This window comes from Schistocerca piceifrons, chromosome 8 (genome assembly GCF_021461385.2).
Source record: "Schistocerca piceifrons isolate TAMUIC-IGC-003096 chromosome 8, iqSchPice1.1, whole genome shotgun sequence".
Classification (NCBI taxonomy): domain Eukaryota; kingdom Metazoa; phylum Arthropoda; class Insecta; order Orthoptera; family Acrididae; genus Schistocerca; species Schistocerca piceifrons.
Genome location: NC_060145.1, coordinates 203,335,572 through 203,353,856, shown reverse-complemented (window position 1 = coordinate 203,353,856; position 18,285 = coordinate 203,335,572). Strand labels below are relative to the sequence as shown.

Below are 18,285 nucleotides of genomic sequence, written 5' to 3'. Positions count from 1 at the left end.
GCTTGCTGACATTAATATCGATATGGGATGCTGCACCATCGTGTTGAAATAACTTCCTTTCATGAACAACGAGGGGTACAGTCACCAATAACTATGGTAGCCCATCTTGTAACGTGGACTAGTGAAACGGGGAGACAGCAAACAGGGGCTGTTTGATCAGGGGTATACGCTGTTTATCATCTATTGTCTGTTCCAGTGTACAACAGACATTCGGGATCCTTGACAGACTGGGACAGAACTGCATGAGCCTTTGCAAACATGCATTTAGATTGACGGTCGTCACTTTGAGCAGTGTACGCTGTGTATGTCCGTAGCACAAAAAATAGTCATTTCCAACCACTGGCTCCCTATCTCAATTTTAATCCACTACATTTGTTTCAATTTGACCCAAATGGTTTGAGACACCCCGTAGAACGAATGGCTGTTTGGGTACGCGTGCTTACTGCCTCTGCCCGTGGTGCTCATTGCCGACTGGCACATGAGCTAGAATATGGTAGCCTAGAAAAGAAAGGAAGGGAGATCAGCGTTCAGCAGCATCCCATCGGCCATTAGACAATTAGAATCGGAGCCAAAGCTCGGATTAAGGAAGAATGGGGAAGGAAGTCAGCCGTGCCCTTTCAAAGGAACACTTCCGGGATTTACCTCAAACGAAGTAGGGCAATAACGGCAAACATAAAACTGCAAAGCCGTACGGGTTTGAACAACCTTCCTCCCGAATGCGAGTTCAGTGTACTGCTTGCCCCAGAAGATCGTTGACAGATACTGAGGACCTATAGGACCTATGAATCGGGAATAGAGGGAACAGGGAAGACTGTAAACTATGAAGGTTGAGAAGTGAAGAACAGCATTAGCTGTCATCAACACACGAATGTAAATATATCCATCTACGTCTACATACATACTATGCAAGCCATAGTCCTATTAGTCATCATATTTCCTATTCCACTCGCAAATGTTGCGAGGGAAAAACGTTAGTCTATATGCCTCCGTACCAGCCCTAATTTCCCATACTCTATCTTCGCGGTCCTTATGCGGAGTGTACTTTGGCAGCAGTACAACTGATCTGTAATCAGCCTCAAATATCGGTTCTCAAACTATCGAAAGAATATAATTTGAGTTCAGGGAAGCGTCGCCGCAATATTTTCCGTACTGATAGAAGCTCTTAGTAACAAATCTAGCAGCACACCTTTGAATTGATTCGATATCTTCCTTTAATCCGATCTGGTAGGGATCCCACACACTTGAGCCATACTCAAGAGCAGGTCATCAAGTAGTCTTTTATAAGAGGTCTCTCATGCAAATAAACCACACTTTCCTAAAATTCTCCCAATAAACCGAAGTCCACCATTCCCCATTCCTACCATCGTCCGTAAGTGCTCGTTCCATTTCATATCATCTGTAACATTACGCCTAGATATTTAATCCACGCTACAGTGAGAAACAGCACACTACCAATGTTACATTCGAATATTACGGTTGTGTTTTTCTTACTCATCTGCATCAACGTATATTTTCTACATTTAGAGCAAGCTGCCACTCATCATATTAACTAGAAATTTTATCTGAGTCATCTTGTATCCTCCTACAGTCCCTCAACGACGATACCTTCCCGCTCACCATAGCATCATCAGCTAACAGCCTCAGAGAGAAGAACTGAGTTTATTCCAGTGGTTTATGACTTTAGAAACTCAAAAATGGAGGAATACTGTCAGAGCTTTCCCGACAGCTGCATGTTCGGAAGTCTATGATTAGCGATTTTATTGTCAGGTCTTTCGTCTGTGATGCACAAAGCTCATATGTCGTTCTCACAGATGGAAGAAACAAAATAACGTCCTTTTACGAACTCTACCAACTATACAAATACTTTCAGCGGCAATTTTCTACAGTTTACGTAACTCACAGTACATCCATGAAACGGTCGCATATGAGTTGGTGGCATGGTAAAGGCCCATACCTACCCGCCTTCCAGTTCATATCCACCGTGGTGACTTGTGACTTTTCTTTCAAATGCCTATGCTACCCCTAATTAAAGATCCCACTACCTATGAAAATAGATTCCAGACACAGCGTAAGGTCCTGACCTAACAACATAAGTACCAACAGGCGTCCGCAACTTGTCGTGACTGAGGCTAAGCTCAGTGCCCACCACAAAGCGAAGAATGAAGATTAGGGTTACATGTAACCAGCGAATTAGCTCTATGGTCAAATTAGAGTTTGGAAGTTATCTTCAAGTAATGAAATTTAATCAACCGAGTATCATTAACATGTGATGGCATTCATAATGAATGATGCAATGTGGTACATCAGTATCGTTATCGTAATGACAGTATGTCCCACGAATCGAACTTAGTTTCCCCAGGACATTGTTACAAGCTAAATAGGCAATCTCAGGCTCCTAACATTTTCATTTTTTTCATTTCAATTCAGATTTGAACTAATATATATATATATATGAGGTCAAAACTGTATTTAATATATTCCCTTGGATATATTGTTGACCTCTGAATGTTTACACCAACCCTTTAATAGTATTTTTGTTAACCTGAATATGTTATCGTTGTTGTTTTTTACACAGACCTCTGAAGATGGTGTAATGGGACACCGAAACTGGTTGAGTAAATACAGTAAATGGAAAGATACAGCTGCAGGTGCCTTAACTTTCCTGTCTACTGAACAGGCGAAGTCCTTGTAAGGATATATTACTAGGATGGACATTCAGATATTTGTAATATGTCTCCACATAGACGGAAAGGTGATCACGGGCTCATAAAATAAACAGCAAAACTTTCTTGCACATTCATCAATAATCGAGATATAGGTATCAAATTTGTTTCGTAATGGAGCTTGGCCACTTTTGACGTCACAAAAACAGATCTCGGTGAGATAAATGCAGTAATATAAGCAGTTTGTTGATCTAATAGGAAATCACAGAGTACAAGTAATGCTGCTGCTGATAAAGGATTTGAACGGACTAGACGTCTAAGCTCATCACTGTCGTATTCACCTATCTGTACAAAATCTGTCTGCCCCAAATGTGTGCGTCTCGAGTTAATCGTGTGTAGAAACGTGAAAATATATTATAAACGTTTACATAACGTGTATTTTATTTATTTGAATTATTTACACGTCAAGTTCCGTAGGACAAAATTGAGAAGCAAATCTCTAAGGTCATGGAACGTGTCAGTACATTAAATTACAACATAAAAGTAATAACAGATAAAAATAATATATTTCTGATGCGAAAAATGTCAGTCCATAACTTTAAGTAAATGCAATCAGTTATACAACAAGAATCAGCTTATATTTTCAAGGAACTATTCGACAGAAAAGAAGGAGTTACCCTTAAGGAAACTCTTCAGTTTCGATTTGAAAGCGTGTGAATTGCTACTAAGACTTCTGAATTCTAGTCGTAGCTTACTGAAAATGGATGCAGCAGTATACTGCACACCTTTCTGCACAAGATTTAAGGAAGTCAGATTTAAATGCGGGTTTTATTTCTGGCGGGTATTAACTGAGTGAAAGTTGCTTATTCTTGGGAATAAGCTAATACTGTTAACAAGAAATGACAGTAAGGAATTTATTTATGTTGACAGGCCAATGTCAAAATACCCAGATTCGTGAACAGGTGTCGAAAAGAAGTTCGTGAAGTTACACCATTTATTGCCTGAACCACCCGTTTCTGAGCCAAAAATATCCTTTTAGAATGGGAGAAGTTACCCTAAACTATAATACCATACGACATAAGTGAATGAAAAACCAAAGTAGATTAATTTTCGTGTCGAATGACCACTCATGTCCCAGATACCTTTCGAATAGTAAAAATGGCAGCATTAAGTTTTTGAACAAGACCATGAATGTAGGGTTTCCACGGCAGTTTACTATCTGAACACATAGAAATTAGAACTGTTCAGTTTCACTAATCATTTGCCCAGTCTATGGAATTAAAACGTCAGGTTTTGTAGAACTGTGTGTTAGAAACTCTAAAAATTGAGTCTTACTGTGATTTAATGTTACTTTATTTTCTACAAGCCGTGATCTTAGGTCATGAAACCGAGCCATTGTTGTACACAATAGCCTTTACTATCAAGCAAGTGTCATCAGCAAACAGATATATTTTAGACTTACCAACAGTACCAGAGGGTATATCATTTATATAAATAAGGAACAAGAGTGGCACCAACACTGATCCCTGGAGCATCCCCCACTTGACCAAATCCTACTCAGACCCCACATCACAGCCTTTCTCAACATTGTGAATAATTATCATTTGCTGTCTGTTGCTAAAGTAGGAGGTGAACCAATTGTGAGCTAATCCCTGTATTCTGTAATGGTCCAACTTCTGGAGCATTATTTTGTGATCAACATTATCGAACACTTAACTTAAATAAAAAAATACGCCTAGTGCTCGAAACTTTTTGTTCAATCTATCCAGTACCTCACAGAGAAAAGAGAATGTAGCATTTACAGTTATATAAACCACTTTTGAAGCCAAACAGTACATTTGATAGCAAATCGTGCGATATAAAATGATAAAATATCCTTACATTCACAGCCTTTTCAATAACTTTAGGAAACACTGAGGGCATAGAAATAGGTCTAAAATTGTCTACATTATCCCTTTCTCCTTTTCTATAAAGCGGCTTTACTACTGAGTACTTCAATCGTTCAGTAAATTGACTACACCTAAAGGAAACATTACAAATATGGCTAAATACCAGGCTAACATATGCAACATAGTACTTTAATTTTCTGCTAGGCATTCCATCATATCCATGAGAGTCCTTCGTCTTCAGTGATTTGGTTATAGACTCAATCTCCCCCTTGTCAGTATCACAGGGGAGTATTTCAGACTTCAATCTCGGAAAGGCATTTGCCAAGGAAGTTATATAATACCCTGTAGAAACTGAATTTTTATTTAATTCGCCAGCAAATGCTCAGAAAGTGATTATCAATTACTGTACTTATATCTGATTTATCAGTAACAGAAATATTTTTACTACCCACTGACTTTATGTCATCGATCTTGTGCTGCTGGCCAGACACTTCCCTCACAACTGGCCACATGTTTTTAATTTTATCGTGTGAATTAGCTATTCTATTTGCATACCACAAACACTTTGCCCTCCTAATAACATTTTTAAGCACCTTACAATACGGTTTGTCATGGGCTACAGCAGCTTGATTCTGACTGCTTCTAACATTTTTATGTAATTCCCGCTTTGTTCTACATGATATCCTTATCCCACCAGTCAGCCACCCAGCATGCCTATTACTGCTAATAACCCGTTTACAACGTTCTAATGGGAATCAACTCTCAAAGAGCATAAGAAATGTTTTGAGGAAAGCAATATATTTGTCATCTATGTTATTGGCACTATAAACATCCTGCCACTCTTGTTCCTTGACAAGGTTTAAAAAACTCTCAATCGCTGTTGGATTAACTTTTCTTTATAGTTTGTAATTATATGTGACATTCGTTTGACTACAATAGCCTTTTACTGTTAAAATTTGTGCATTATGGTCTGAAAGGCCATTCACCCTTTTACTAACTGAATACCAACTAGTAATGAAGAATGAATAAAAATATTGTCTATCGCTGCGCTACTGTCCCCTGAACCCTAGCTGGAAAAAATACTGTCTGCATCAGAGCATATGAATTTAGGAAACTTAACAACATCCTATTTCTTGCACAACCATATACAAAATTTATACTGAAGTCACCACATATAACTAATTTTTGGTACTTCCTACAAAGTGAATTAAGAACCCTCTCTAGCTTGAACAAAAATGCTCTAAAGTCAGAGTTCTATAAACAACAACAATTAAAAGTTTAGTTTCAGAAAATTCAACTGACCCTGCACAACATTCAAATATCTGTTCGGTGCAGTGGCATGATACTTCTATGGACTCAAATGAAGTAGTGTTTTTACGCCCATAGCCACTTCCCCCCTCCACCTCCCCTCACAAGAAACTCCTTAAGAAACAATTAATATGTATCCTGGTAAAGGAACCCTCGACCGCTTATAAAACACTAATACGACCTATTCTTGAGTACTGCTCGAGCGTTTGGGACCCCTATCAGGTCTAATTGAGGCAGGACATAGAAGCAATTCAGAGGCGGGCTGCTAGATTTGTTACTGGTAGGTTTCATCATCACGCGAGTGTTACGGAAAGGCTTCAGGAACTCGGGTGGGAGTCTCTGGAGGAAAGGAGGCATTCTTTTCGTGAATCGCTATTGAGGAAATGTAGAGAACCAGCATTTGAGGCTGACTGTAGTACAATTTTACTGCCGCCGACTTATATTTTGCGGAAAGACCACAAAGATAAGATAAGAGAGATTAGGGCTCGTACAGAGGCATATAGCCAATCATTTTCCCCTCGTTCTGTTTGGGAGTGGAACAGGGAGAGAAGATGCTAGTTGTGATATGAGGTACCCTCCGCCACGCACCGTATGGTGGATTGCGGAGTATGTATGTAGATGTGGATTTAGGCCGATCATGACGCTGAAACAGTTGCGCGAAATGTACATTAGAGCTACCAGTTTGAGTGGCTGCTTTTACCAGGTCACCACCTACATCATATTCCCCGTCCCTATAAAGAATGTTTCCTGCTCCACCCACTATCCTCGTTCGTAAAATTTCTACATAACTTCCCTACGCTGACAGTCACCTGAGCCAACCCTGCACTAGGCTTCACAGTGCTGATGACCAGGTATTCACTCCCCAACACTTCCTACAACTGCTGGTCCACATCTCTATGAAGGAATGGCCCACATCCCTATGAAGAGCTTACTCAAGTAAACCGACTAGAATGGTCTGCTTTAACTGCTTATATCGAACAAGATGAGAAAGCCTGGGACCATTAGAGACTTTTGTATCGTGGCAGGAACGTACCTCAGGTGATCGATGACCATATGATGTGACAAGCTCGAACACCAATTTCTCTATCACCTTGTGGGTACAAGGCCAAGGAGGGCATCTGCTTGCTACAAACCAAGAGGTGGAGCAACATGATATTGAATTCTCCCCAGAAGAAGATATTTAATTCATAGATGTGCTGAGATGAAGCCTTTCGGTCAGACGGCCACTAGTTTGGGTTTTATTTTATGTTTATAAAGCAGTAAAGTTATCTGTTTTTCCTTTAGGCTTCTTCTTTAGCATCCTCACCTTCCTTCAATCGACACCAAGCAATGTGGCGCAACAGTTAGCACACTGGAGTCCTGTTCGAGAGGACGACAGTTCATACCCCCGTCCCGCCATCCAGAGTTACGTTTGTCATGATCTCCCTAATTTGCTCCAGGCAATTGCCGGGACGGTTCCTTTGAAAGGGCACTGCCGATTTCCTACCCCATACTTACCTTATGTGATGGGACAGATGACCTCGCTGTTTTGTCTCCTCCCCCAATTCAAGCAATCAACCAACCCTCAGTCAACGTCCTTGCACTTTCACAGATATATAGAGGTCACAAAACTTATTTTAACCAGTTTATGTGGTAGCTGCCACTACGTATTTGTAGTATCACAGTTTGTGTAACTGTAATTTGTTTGCAGTATTCCGTACCAAATGAAATGGAAAAAATATTCACCTGTCGACACGTTGCCCCGTTACGGACAAATTAAGTTATTTGTTAAAGTCGTGGTTCTTCATTTTCTTTTACTTTTATACTGTCTGATTGCCGACATTGTCTAAGTATTCATTCTGCCAATTTTCTATAAGAAACGGAAACAAATATGAGCTCTGTTTGTAATGAAATTCCGAAAGAAATTCACTTCCACATATTCATGAAAGCACCTTTGAAATTATGAAATAGTCGTATAAAGAAATATGCGTAATGTACCAATGTATAAGTGCAGTAACCTAAATAAAAAGCATGATCGCGACAATTTCTGAACGCCAGGAGCAGCTGCTTCACGTGTCCACAACGCGGTTTTGTAAACGTCTCTATTTCAACACCTCTTCATAGCTATATAGATGGCTAATATTTTGTCCTACAGCTGTTAGCACTTCGGAGTTGAATTCTGTCAAAAGCTCTACCACGCGTTAGGAATTACCTAAAAACTGACTCGGCTGTATGAGAGTCTCATTAGTAAAGGGTAAATGTATTGAAAATTCATGCATCATACATAAATTCTACACGCATCTAAGTGCTTATGACGTCATACCTCCTGATCTATATATACACAACACAATTTTGTAGGCGCGTTCAGCGCCATACGTGGATACTGTCTGCAAAATCTGAGCCGGCCGAAGTGGCCGTGTGGTTAAAGGCGCTGCAGTCTGGAACCGCAAGACCGCTATGGTCGCAGGTTCGAATCCTGCCTCTGGCATGGATGTTTGTGATGTCCTTAGGTTAGTTAGGTTTAACTAGTTCTAAGTTCTAGGGGACTAATGACCTCAGCAGTTGAGTCCCATAGTGCTCAGAGCCATTTTTTTGTTTTGCAAAATCTGTTGAGAGAGAGTTAACAGAACAGACGTAATAAGTTAAAATGTCGTACACAATGTGACAGCTCGTCACGCATTTATGTGTTTATGACGTCGTCTGCTAAAACTAGATGTGATACCATGATATACTTAGCAGATGCATTTAGCGGCATATCTGGATACGGTCCGCGAAAATGATTGCGAATACAGTTAGTAGCACAGAAGTACGCGTAAGACATTTCGCCGTCAGAAAAGATTCGACATTTTTTTCAATAATCTCCCTGTTTATGACAACATATCTCATGAACTACATTAGATAGACGTTTCTTATTCCCACAGCGATTGTTGCCTGATAGTAAAGGATATGTGTTTCAAGTTTGGTTTAAATGACTCACGTGGTTCAGGAGCAGACGTTGGACACACACACACACACACACACACACACACACACACACACCATCACACACACATACAAATATATCTGTAATATACATCTGTTCCGTGCCTCGCCGCTCCTGCGTACAGTCCACACCCATTCTCATCGTTTTCTGCCCCTCAGAGTACAGAGCTCGCCGCAGTGTTCCAGTGCGTGGCCTTCCTTCCGGTGCCTGGAGGCCAAGTCTTCCTTTACTGCTGGGCAGCTCACAGCGTGACGGAAGAGGTGAGTTCACTCCAAGTAGATAGCTGTGTGATGATGAGTTTCGTGTGGATTCAGACGTGTGCTTGTGAATTCCACGTAACATGTATTAGCTGGAATAATGTGGGATGGCAACTATGATTTAACTCACATTGAACACTGTAGTGTGAAGCGGTGGAGCTCACAAGCTGACTGAACGAAATATGGCAACCCTGAAATGAGCACACTAGTTGCTCTTGAGCTCTATAGGGGATATAGTACTGTAGTGCCAGGCGTTCAAGTGACTCTCTACCCCTGTCGTAGATCGTGGCTTTGAAATGGCGTCAGTTCATTGTATGGAAACAGACGAGGTCGACATAGAGACAAGACACAATGCCAGTAAAGAGCTATCGTGCCGGAACATGGCAAAGACCACAACGTGAACGAGGTTTCCCGATTTATTGGTAAATAAACACGAACTCTACGAGGAATTTTAAACCCACAGTCATGTAACATGGAGTGAGCACACTGGTCGTGGAAATCCCTAACGGGTTGGAACCGTATACGAGTTTCATGCCTGGTCAATGAGAGAAACTGCTGTCGTGAGCGACTTCAGGTCTGTTCATAAGGGATCTGAGTGCATTGGACACGTACAGTCGGGTACCTTGCACAAGGAGATTGATCACAGCAGCACGTAAAGCTACGAGTTTTCTTTAGCTGATTCGTGGCATTCATTGTGGTCCGACAAATCGCGTTTAGGCCTCTTTTAAATGTTGCAAGGTTCGAGTGCAGGAACAGTCCAATAAGATGTTTACCTGTAGAGTGTGTAATTTGTAGTTCATATAGGAAGTGGTTCTGCGATGTTTTTGGGATGTTTTTCGAACCATGACGTGGGAACTCTTTTTCAGGATACTAGGAACGTGAACCAGGATGTTTGTTTCGACATTCTTGGTGACAGTTATTGTCTTTTCTTATACTCCTCATGATATCTGTGGACACTCACGCCTTCCATGAGGGCCACTGTGTTCATACGGCTGAAAGCGTTAGTTATAGCTTTCACGAACAGTCAGACGCCCCGTTGCATCTGGACTGATCCGTTATATTTCTTCGAGGGAGGTTCAATAAGTAACACAATGCATTTTTTTCTGAAATCAGGTTGATTTTATTCAGGATTCCGATGCAACATATTATTACTCCCCATTCTTTCGGCTACCAAACCCAATTTGTCAACATGATCTCCGTTCAACACGACGGCCTTCAGCCACCTTACGGGGAGACCCTAATGCCAGGAGAGTACCATTTCACTTGTCGATAAAGGAACCAGCGTCTTGCTGCACCAAACAGTCCCCCATCATCCACGTTCTGCTTCCCGCGGAGTGCATCATTCACTGGGCCAGACAGATGATAGTCAGAAGGTGCAAGACTCGGGCTGTGAGGTGGTTGAGGAAGAACAGTCCAATGGAATCCTGTGAGCTTATCTTACTTGCGTACACTTGAGTGAGGCCTCCCGCTGGCATGGAGAAGAAGAAATTCGTTTGAATTTTTCTGGCGACGAGTACTCTGGTGTCTTTAGTTTCCGAGGGTAGCACAATACACTTCGGAGTTCCCAGAATGAGATTTACACTCTGCAGTGGAGTGTGCGCTAATATGAAACTTCCTGGCAGATTTAAACTGTATGGCCGACTGAGACTCGAACGCAGGACATTTGCCTTTCACGGTCAAGGGCTCTGCCAACTGAGCAACACTAGCACGACTACCGACCTGTCCTTACAGCTCCAATTCCGCCAGTACCTCGTCTCCCAGTTCCCAAACTTCACAGAAGCTGTTCTGAAACCTTGCAGATCTAGCACTCCGGGAAGAAAGGATATTGCGGAGACATGGCTTAGCCACAGCCTGAGGGATGTTTCCAGAACTCCGCTGCAGAATGAAAATCTCATTCTGGAAACATCCCCCCAGGCTGTGGCTAATCCATGTCTCCACAACATCCTTTCTTCCAGGAGTGCTAGTTTTGCAAGGTTCGCAGGAGAGCTTCTGTGAAGTCTGGAAGGTAGGAGACGAGGTACTGGCGGAATGGAGCTGTGAGGACGGGGCGTGAATCGTGCTTGGGTGGCTCAGATGGTAGAGCACTTGCCCGCGAAAGGCAAAGGTCCCAAGTTTTAGTCTCGGTCCGGCACACAGTTTTAATCTGCCAGGAAGTTTCACTTCAGAGTTGATCGTTGCACCATGGGGGAGGACATCAAAGAGAGCGACCACTTCAGAAGACCGTCACCATGACTTTATCAGCCGAGGGTACGGCTTTGAATATTTCCTTCGAAGGACAGGTGGTGTGGTTCCAGTCCTTGGATTACCGCATTTCTTCTGGTTTGAAGTGACAAAGCCCCATTTCATCGCCTGTGACTCTGTTCGACAAAAAATTGTCGCGATCAGCCTCGCGATGCGCAATCAGTTCCACACGGAAGCCCCTTCGTTGATCTTTATGATCTGTTAGGCATAGAGTAAGCCAACTGGAGGACGAGTGTGTTAGTACTACTAACGGAGACGTCCACCTAAGTAGCGAAGTGTTTGATTGTGATCAGTTGATCACATGAAATGAGAGTGTCCGCACGTTCCAACACTGTAGGAGTCACAGCTGCGTGCTGCCGGTCGGCACGCGGGAGATGGGACAGATTTGCGCCATCTCTTTTGCGATGATGACAGACGCCTGTCACAACGGCTCGCCGTGCTTTTGTTCACTGTCAGGCCTTCGTAGATATTGTGTAAGCGATTGTGAGTATCTTCCATGCTCTGGTTTTTCGTCAAAGGAACTAAATGATAGATCTCTGCTTGGAATGCACCTCCGTTACAGGCACCATTTTGAAGGCGCCCCCACATATCGGAATTTCATGAAACTATGGCGTCTTGAGCAGGAATATTCCACGTTGTCCCACAACAAATCTCGAACTTTTAAACCAACTGGTTGAGAAAAAAAGGTGTTGTGTTTCTGAATGAACGCCCCTCGCATAACTTCATAGGAAATGTGGAACAGTGGACGAAACGTAGCAGTCACATTTATCGCAATTTTGGTATCTCTACGGGGTCTAAGCAGCAATGAATGACTTCAGGTGGATAAAACATGTCTGCAAATCTTGTGGGCTCTCTCATTCGCCGAAAATAGGCCACTATGAGGGCTACAGGTGGCGTTACGTGGTGTTAGTGTGACCTCATCTCTGGGTGACTAATTTCTTCCACAGTGTGCGTGAGCCTAGTGATCAGGGCCGTACTTCCAATCAAAGCGAAGGCGGTGCAGTCAGTTCACTACACGGAGAACTCAAAATGTTGATGACCTCTCAATCTGATTGGTTCCAATTTCTTTTACCAATGAAGCTCTTTACGTACTTAATGAATTTTATTTGTTACTTATTAACTTTTTTTCTTTAACTTGAGTAAGTTATGGGTTCGCTTTACTGGGAATGCCACAGTATTACGATAACAATTCAGAGAAATTTAGCATGTTGGTATCCTGCACATGACCTAATTTCAATTTAATCTTGTATCATGTTTTCTTAACCTTGTATTTGGTTTTCTGGCCTATTCTTTCTTTTAATATAAAATAAATAAAGATTTAATTAAGTCACAATTTTTAGGATGAAAGAATGAACTTCCTTCTGTTTCTGTATTTCTCTGTCTTAATATCTGTTTCTGTTTCTCAGTATATATATTTCTCTCACTCTCCCTCCCTCCCTCTCTCTCTCTCTCTCAATCTCTCTCTCTCTCTCTCTCTCTCTCTCTCTCTCTCTCTCTCTCTCTCTCTATTCGCTTTTGGAATTCAGCACACTAGGTTGTCACTAATCCGGCCATTCCTCGTACGTCTGGGTGTGCGGTTAGCTCAAGTGGCGGATCATTGAGAGGGTCTTAAATTTATTTTAAAAACGTAGATCCAAAAAAGCAATTTTAGATAAAGCTGAGAAACTTCATTAAATCCAAAGATGCTGTTTTAAGATTGCAGAGTGGATATTCTTTATTAAATCCAAAGGTAGAGTTTTAAGAAACGTAGGCCCTCAGCTGGCGTCCTTGTAACCAACACACAGCCATCACTGGCGCTGAAGCAGAACCACCGTTCATCAGACAACAAAACAAACCTCCACCGCGCCCCCAATAAGGTCTCGTTTGACACCACTGAAGTCGTGAATAGTAGTGGTTTTTGGGCTCAGTGGAATGCACACTACAGGGCGTAGATCTCGGAGCTGTTCTTGAAGTAACCAATTTGTAACTGTTAGTTGTGTCACTGTGATGCCAACTGCTGATTAAACTGCTGCTGCAGATGCGAAAGATCCCTGCCATCACGAAGGTCGTCCCTCTCGGCAGCGCCACGCGGCCGCCCACAGCCCAGTCCTGTTGCGACTGTATATTCTCATAACTACCGCTGTCAGCAATCACGTACACTAGCTACATACCTCCCAAATCTTCCTGCAGTATGCCAGAATGATCATCCAGATTTTCGTAATCCTATTACCCGACGTTGTTCAGGGTCAGTTAGGTGTTGGTAATGCTGCCTCTGTCACTTCAAAGGCATTTTTGGCTAACGCAAACTCACCTCGTCCAGTGCCAAAGATAAGTTACGCTCAGGGCCATTACAGAGTGTATTTAAAGTACTCATGATATGCATCCTCATAGTGAGGGACCTAAAATTGGTTCAAATGGCTCTGAGCACTATGGGACTTAACTTCTGAGGTCATCAGTCCCCTAGAACTTAGAACTTCTTAAACCTAACTAACGTAAGGACATCACACACATCCATGCCCGACGCAAGATTCGACCCTGCGACCGTAGTGGTCGCGCAGTTCCAGACTGTAGCGCCTAGAACCGCTCGGCCACCCCGGCCGGCTGAGGGACCTAAGTGGGGAAGAGGAAACGAAATGATACTTCCACGTTTCAGAGGGTAACTGATGTGAATTCGAGTCAAATTTACAAAGAACTAGGCAATATAGGCCTGTTTATCAGTATGACATTGCACTTTCTCTAGCCTGGATTCATGCACTGACTGAATTGGGACGGAAGTCATAAAGTCGTTGTGTCCTCTCCTGGAGAATAACTGTTGCAACTGCTCCTTGATTTTCTGGATGCTGACATTGGGATACAGTTGACCTACGAGCTGGTCTCATACGTGTTCTGCCTACGGAAACTCTGGTGATCTTCTTGGCGATGGGAGTACCTTAACATCACACAGACCACAGAGACAACTGCCATGTGTGAACGAGGATTATCCTACTGAATGTTACACCCCAGTACTGTCGCATGAGAGGTACGTAGGAAGCCCTAGATGTCCTAAATGTCTACCTCTACATGGATACTCTGCAAATCACATTTATGTGCCTCGCAGAGGGTTCATCGAACCACTTTCACAATTCTCTATTATTCCAATCTCGTATAGCGTGCGGAAAGAATGAACACCTTCAGACAGCAACAAGCACGTCACCGCCAACCGTGTTTAGCCTATCTTTTCGGAGCAGCGTTAGGTTCTTCGCAGAAATTTCGGCTGAGCTTATATCCGGCATCACCCAGCTTTCAATGCCTATAATGATTTGAGCATCAGTGCTATCTACGTCCGCATCATACTCCACAAGCCACCTAATGGTGTTTGGCGGAGTGCACATTTTGTACCACTAACTGAGCCCTCTAACTTGTGAAGAATGATTGTCAGTAAGCCTCTTTATTGCATCTAATTTCTCGAATTATCTCATGGTCATTACGCGGAAGCCACCTAATGATGTTTGGCGCAGTGTACATGTACTTAGGTACATCGACATCCAGCCATGTGTCGTAGTTGTTCAATTTTATATTGTCAGGTAGCGTTATTTTGCCAATTCCTTAACTATTACTTTTCTCATTTAACCTAAATTGTTTTTCAGCTTAATGTTATTCATTATCATCTTTAAGCTTCAGTTAAATTATCTTATAATACAAAGGTGTTCTGTAAATCTGTGGCTAATAGTGGCGCGATGTTTCAAGTGCCTTCCTATGCTTCCAATTCGTTTCATAATTTTTCTCCTTTTCTCTTCATATTTCTAGGACGTCGCGAGTATTTCAAATAACTCATTTCTGACCGAAAACCGCATATCCGTCCAATTTTTCTCTCCTACTCCTCATTCAGTTATCCACTTCTACCGTTCCGCTCTTTTACTGTATCTCTCGAATACCTCACTGATATGTACTTTATGTGTAAATCTATTTCCTTCTCTTCGTTTCCTTCATCTTATTTCTCTAAATAACATTACTTATGTATTTATTTTTTCGTATTAAAATAGTTAGATATTTTAAAGGACAATGTCCTGATTGCTCCTAGGGTGTTGTTTACCTAACAAGTGTTAACTTTTTGCTTTTGGCATAATTGGAAAATTTCAGCCTTGCCGGCCATTGTCGAATGCTGTAGGTACTGACAACATGAGAATGGCCTGAAAGACCAAAACTGGTCAAGCATGCGAAACGTGATGACGTAAACGCGTGTTAATTACGCAGCAGCAGGGTGGACTCATGACACCGTTTTTTGAAGAGTTCATGGCTGTGGTACGATATACGAATAAATTGTACCTACATTTGTTCGTAGCCCATTGGTCCCTTGGCTAAAAGCCCTTTCTGCATTAGACTTCATCCTATATCGTTCCCCCCATATCGTCTCTTTCTGCAACTACCCCAACTCATGTACTAATAATACTTCTCTGGCAACAACATTGTGATAATATCATCCATCAGAAAATTAGCCACTTAAAAAATTATTGCGAAGGTGATATTGGATGACGAGTGTTAATCAAAAACAGAGGCTACGTTAGGTGCTGTTGAACAAACCCTGAGAAGACCAACAACTTCCTCACAGGGGTAGGTCTCAAATACAGCCAATCGATTTGGTTCATATTTAACAAGTCACTAATGTATAAACTAAAATGAATGGCTATAAGATATTTTGTCATTCCACCGCGTCTCCCTTACCCCGTTTTAGAGAAAACTGCCCCTGAAGTTCATCACGCGTAATCGTCTCATGTTTGACAGGATCGATAGACAATGAGGAGTTTTCATCGAATTATGTGGCGTCCGCAAATGCATATTTTCCTAGAGATCGAGGCCACAAACATTTCGACTGTCGCTTATGTACCCGTAAGGTAAAAGCTGCTCAAGGAAATTGCCGCTGGCCCTGCGACCAAAGCATTACTCGGTGCTGAAACATGTCCAATCAGTGTTTCCGACCATTTGGCCACTGTTGCTGTTATTAACATCCCAAGGCAAAGGAATTTTAGAGGCACGAGCTTGTGGAAGATCAGCTTATCACACTTAATGGACAGTGAGCTTGAGCTCGACTCAAAGCGAGTTTGGGAACATAGAAATACAGGACGTAGCGGAACTAAGCTGCAGTGACGTGTTAATCACACAAAACCCATATTAAGATAATAAAGGTGTGACATTACGTCATGCAGGAGAATAGCGACCATTTTAGTAAATGGGGTATTTGTAGTTAACATGGCTAGGTAACATAGAAAGTCATACAGCAGGTGAAGAAGGACTTTATTTATCACAAATTACACATGATACATTTCCGAATAATTTCCATCTTTAGAACTTTAGAACCTCTTGTGCTATTGATCTGTGAACATTTTATGTACTCCAAATGCACTGTTGAAATAGTAAATCTTGAGTGAATAGGAAATCTCTGAAAGGGTGTACTACTTTATTTCCAACAGTGTTGATCACACACATTTGAAAAAACAAATTTTCAACTTCTTATTTTCCTTATTGATTTACTTATCTTATGACTTCTCCCATACTCACTAGTATCAAAACGGAAAATAGTTTGAACACCCTGCAGAATTCAACTGGGAATCAGAGACAGTTTCTTCAGTGCGCAGACAGGTAGCTTGATAGCTACGCCATCGGTGATTTTGATGACCAGCCCTTAACTTATGGGCACATAACTGAAAGTTTCATTCATCAATTTCTAAGAAAATTTGTGAACTGCATATGTTGGTGCTAAATCCTCAGTTTTCATTTATTTATCGAGCTTATCAATTCTCAGTCGACTGCACGTCATTAACTTTAGGGCAGTTTTCGCAAAACGTTGGGTTGTTGAGTCAAATTATCTCAGAGTCTTTCACATTAGGTTGTGCACAGACGGTGGGTTGTTGAACCAAATTATCTCATAGTCTCTCACATTAGGTTGTGCACAAGCGACCCGCCAAATACAAGCGGAATGGGCTGGCCGTGTGTGAGTCCTTCCCCCTGCCATTATGCTGACCATCCGTGTGCGAGCATCTGTCTCAGATGGTCCGGTAGCGATTCCACGCCCGATACAAGAGGTCGTTCCCTTCTGTTATGTTCAAGAATGGATCAAATGGCTCTGAGCACTGTGGGACTTAACATCTGAGGTCATCAGTCCCCCTAGAACTCGAACTTATTAAACCTAAGGACATTACACATTAGAATCCTACCCGAGGCCGGATTCGAACCTGCGACTGTAGCAGTCGCGTGTTTCTGGACGGAAGGGCCCAGAACTGCTCGGCCACGTGGCCGGCTGTTATCTTCTTAATTCCACAGAAGTTCATTGTCTCATCATGGTTTAATTCGCTAGCCTACATGCCTCCAATGTTACGTGACACAACCATATCATCCACAAATAGCCTGTGGCCTCCACGAGGTTACATTTCATCTCCAAGTCCCAAGATGAACAATGGCTAACTTCTGAGTCTTAATGTAATCCCAATATGACGATTACGAAGATCACTTAATACAGGTACAATATGCACTCTCCTACAGCTCCTTTGTAATGGGGTTTACAAGCTTTTCCATGGTTTTCAGTTCAGTATGAATCTAACAACTAATCTATAGCTCTTTCTAAGTTAATCAACGCAGCACGATCCACAGAAGGAGTGGGACGTCACGTATGGATGTCAACGGGCAGAAGCGGTATCGACGGCAGGGTACAGCTGCTCCTGGGTGGGGTCGAGCGCGGCCTTCAAGCGCGTCCTCCGACTGCTGCTGTGCCGCGCCCAGAAGCGCCTCGTCTTCACTGCCGGCTACTGCTACCCCATCGACAGAGCCGCGTTCCTCTTGGTCAGTATCAGCTCAGCTACTGTGTAACCAGTGATCCCTACCTATATGCAATGTCGAACTGCTGGGATCTGTGCGTACCAGCAAAGGATATCCATAGCACATTTATTGCCTAGCTGCAGTATGACTGCCACAAAGAGTGACTGCAATACAAAGGAGAATCCCCTCTGTTGCTC

At 42.4% G+C, this 18,285-nt stretch overlaps 1 protein-coding gene across 1 annotated transcript in view; it reads left to right on the top strand.

Annotated features, from left to right (window-relative positions):
- LOC124712191 (odorant receptor 46a-like) overlaps window positions 1–18,285 on the top strand; it is a 43,769-nt gene that overhangs the window by 23,719 nt on the left and 1,765 nt on the right. The window contains exons 3-4 of the mRNA XM_047242488.1: window positions 8,981–9,082; window positions 17,912–18,112. Of these exons, the coding sequence (XP_047098444.1) occupies window positions 8,981–9,082; window positions 17,912–18,112 (303 nt within the window). The remainder of the gene's footprint in view (window positions 1–8,980; window positions 9,083–17,911; window positions 18,113–18,285) is intronic.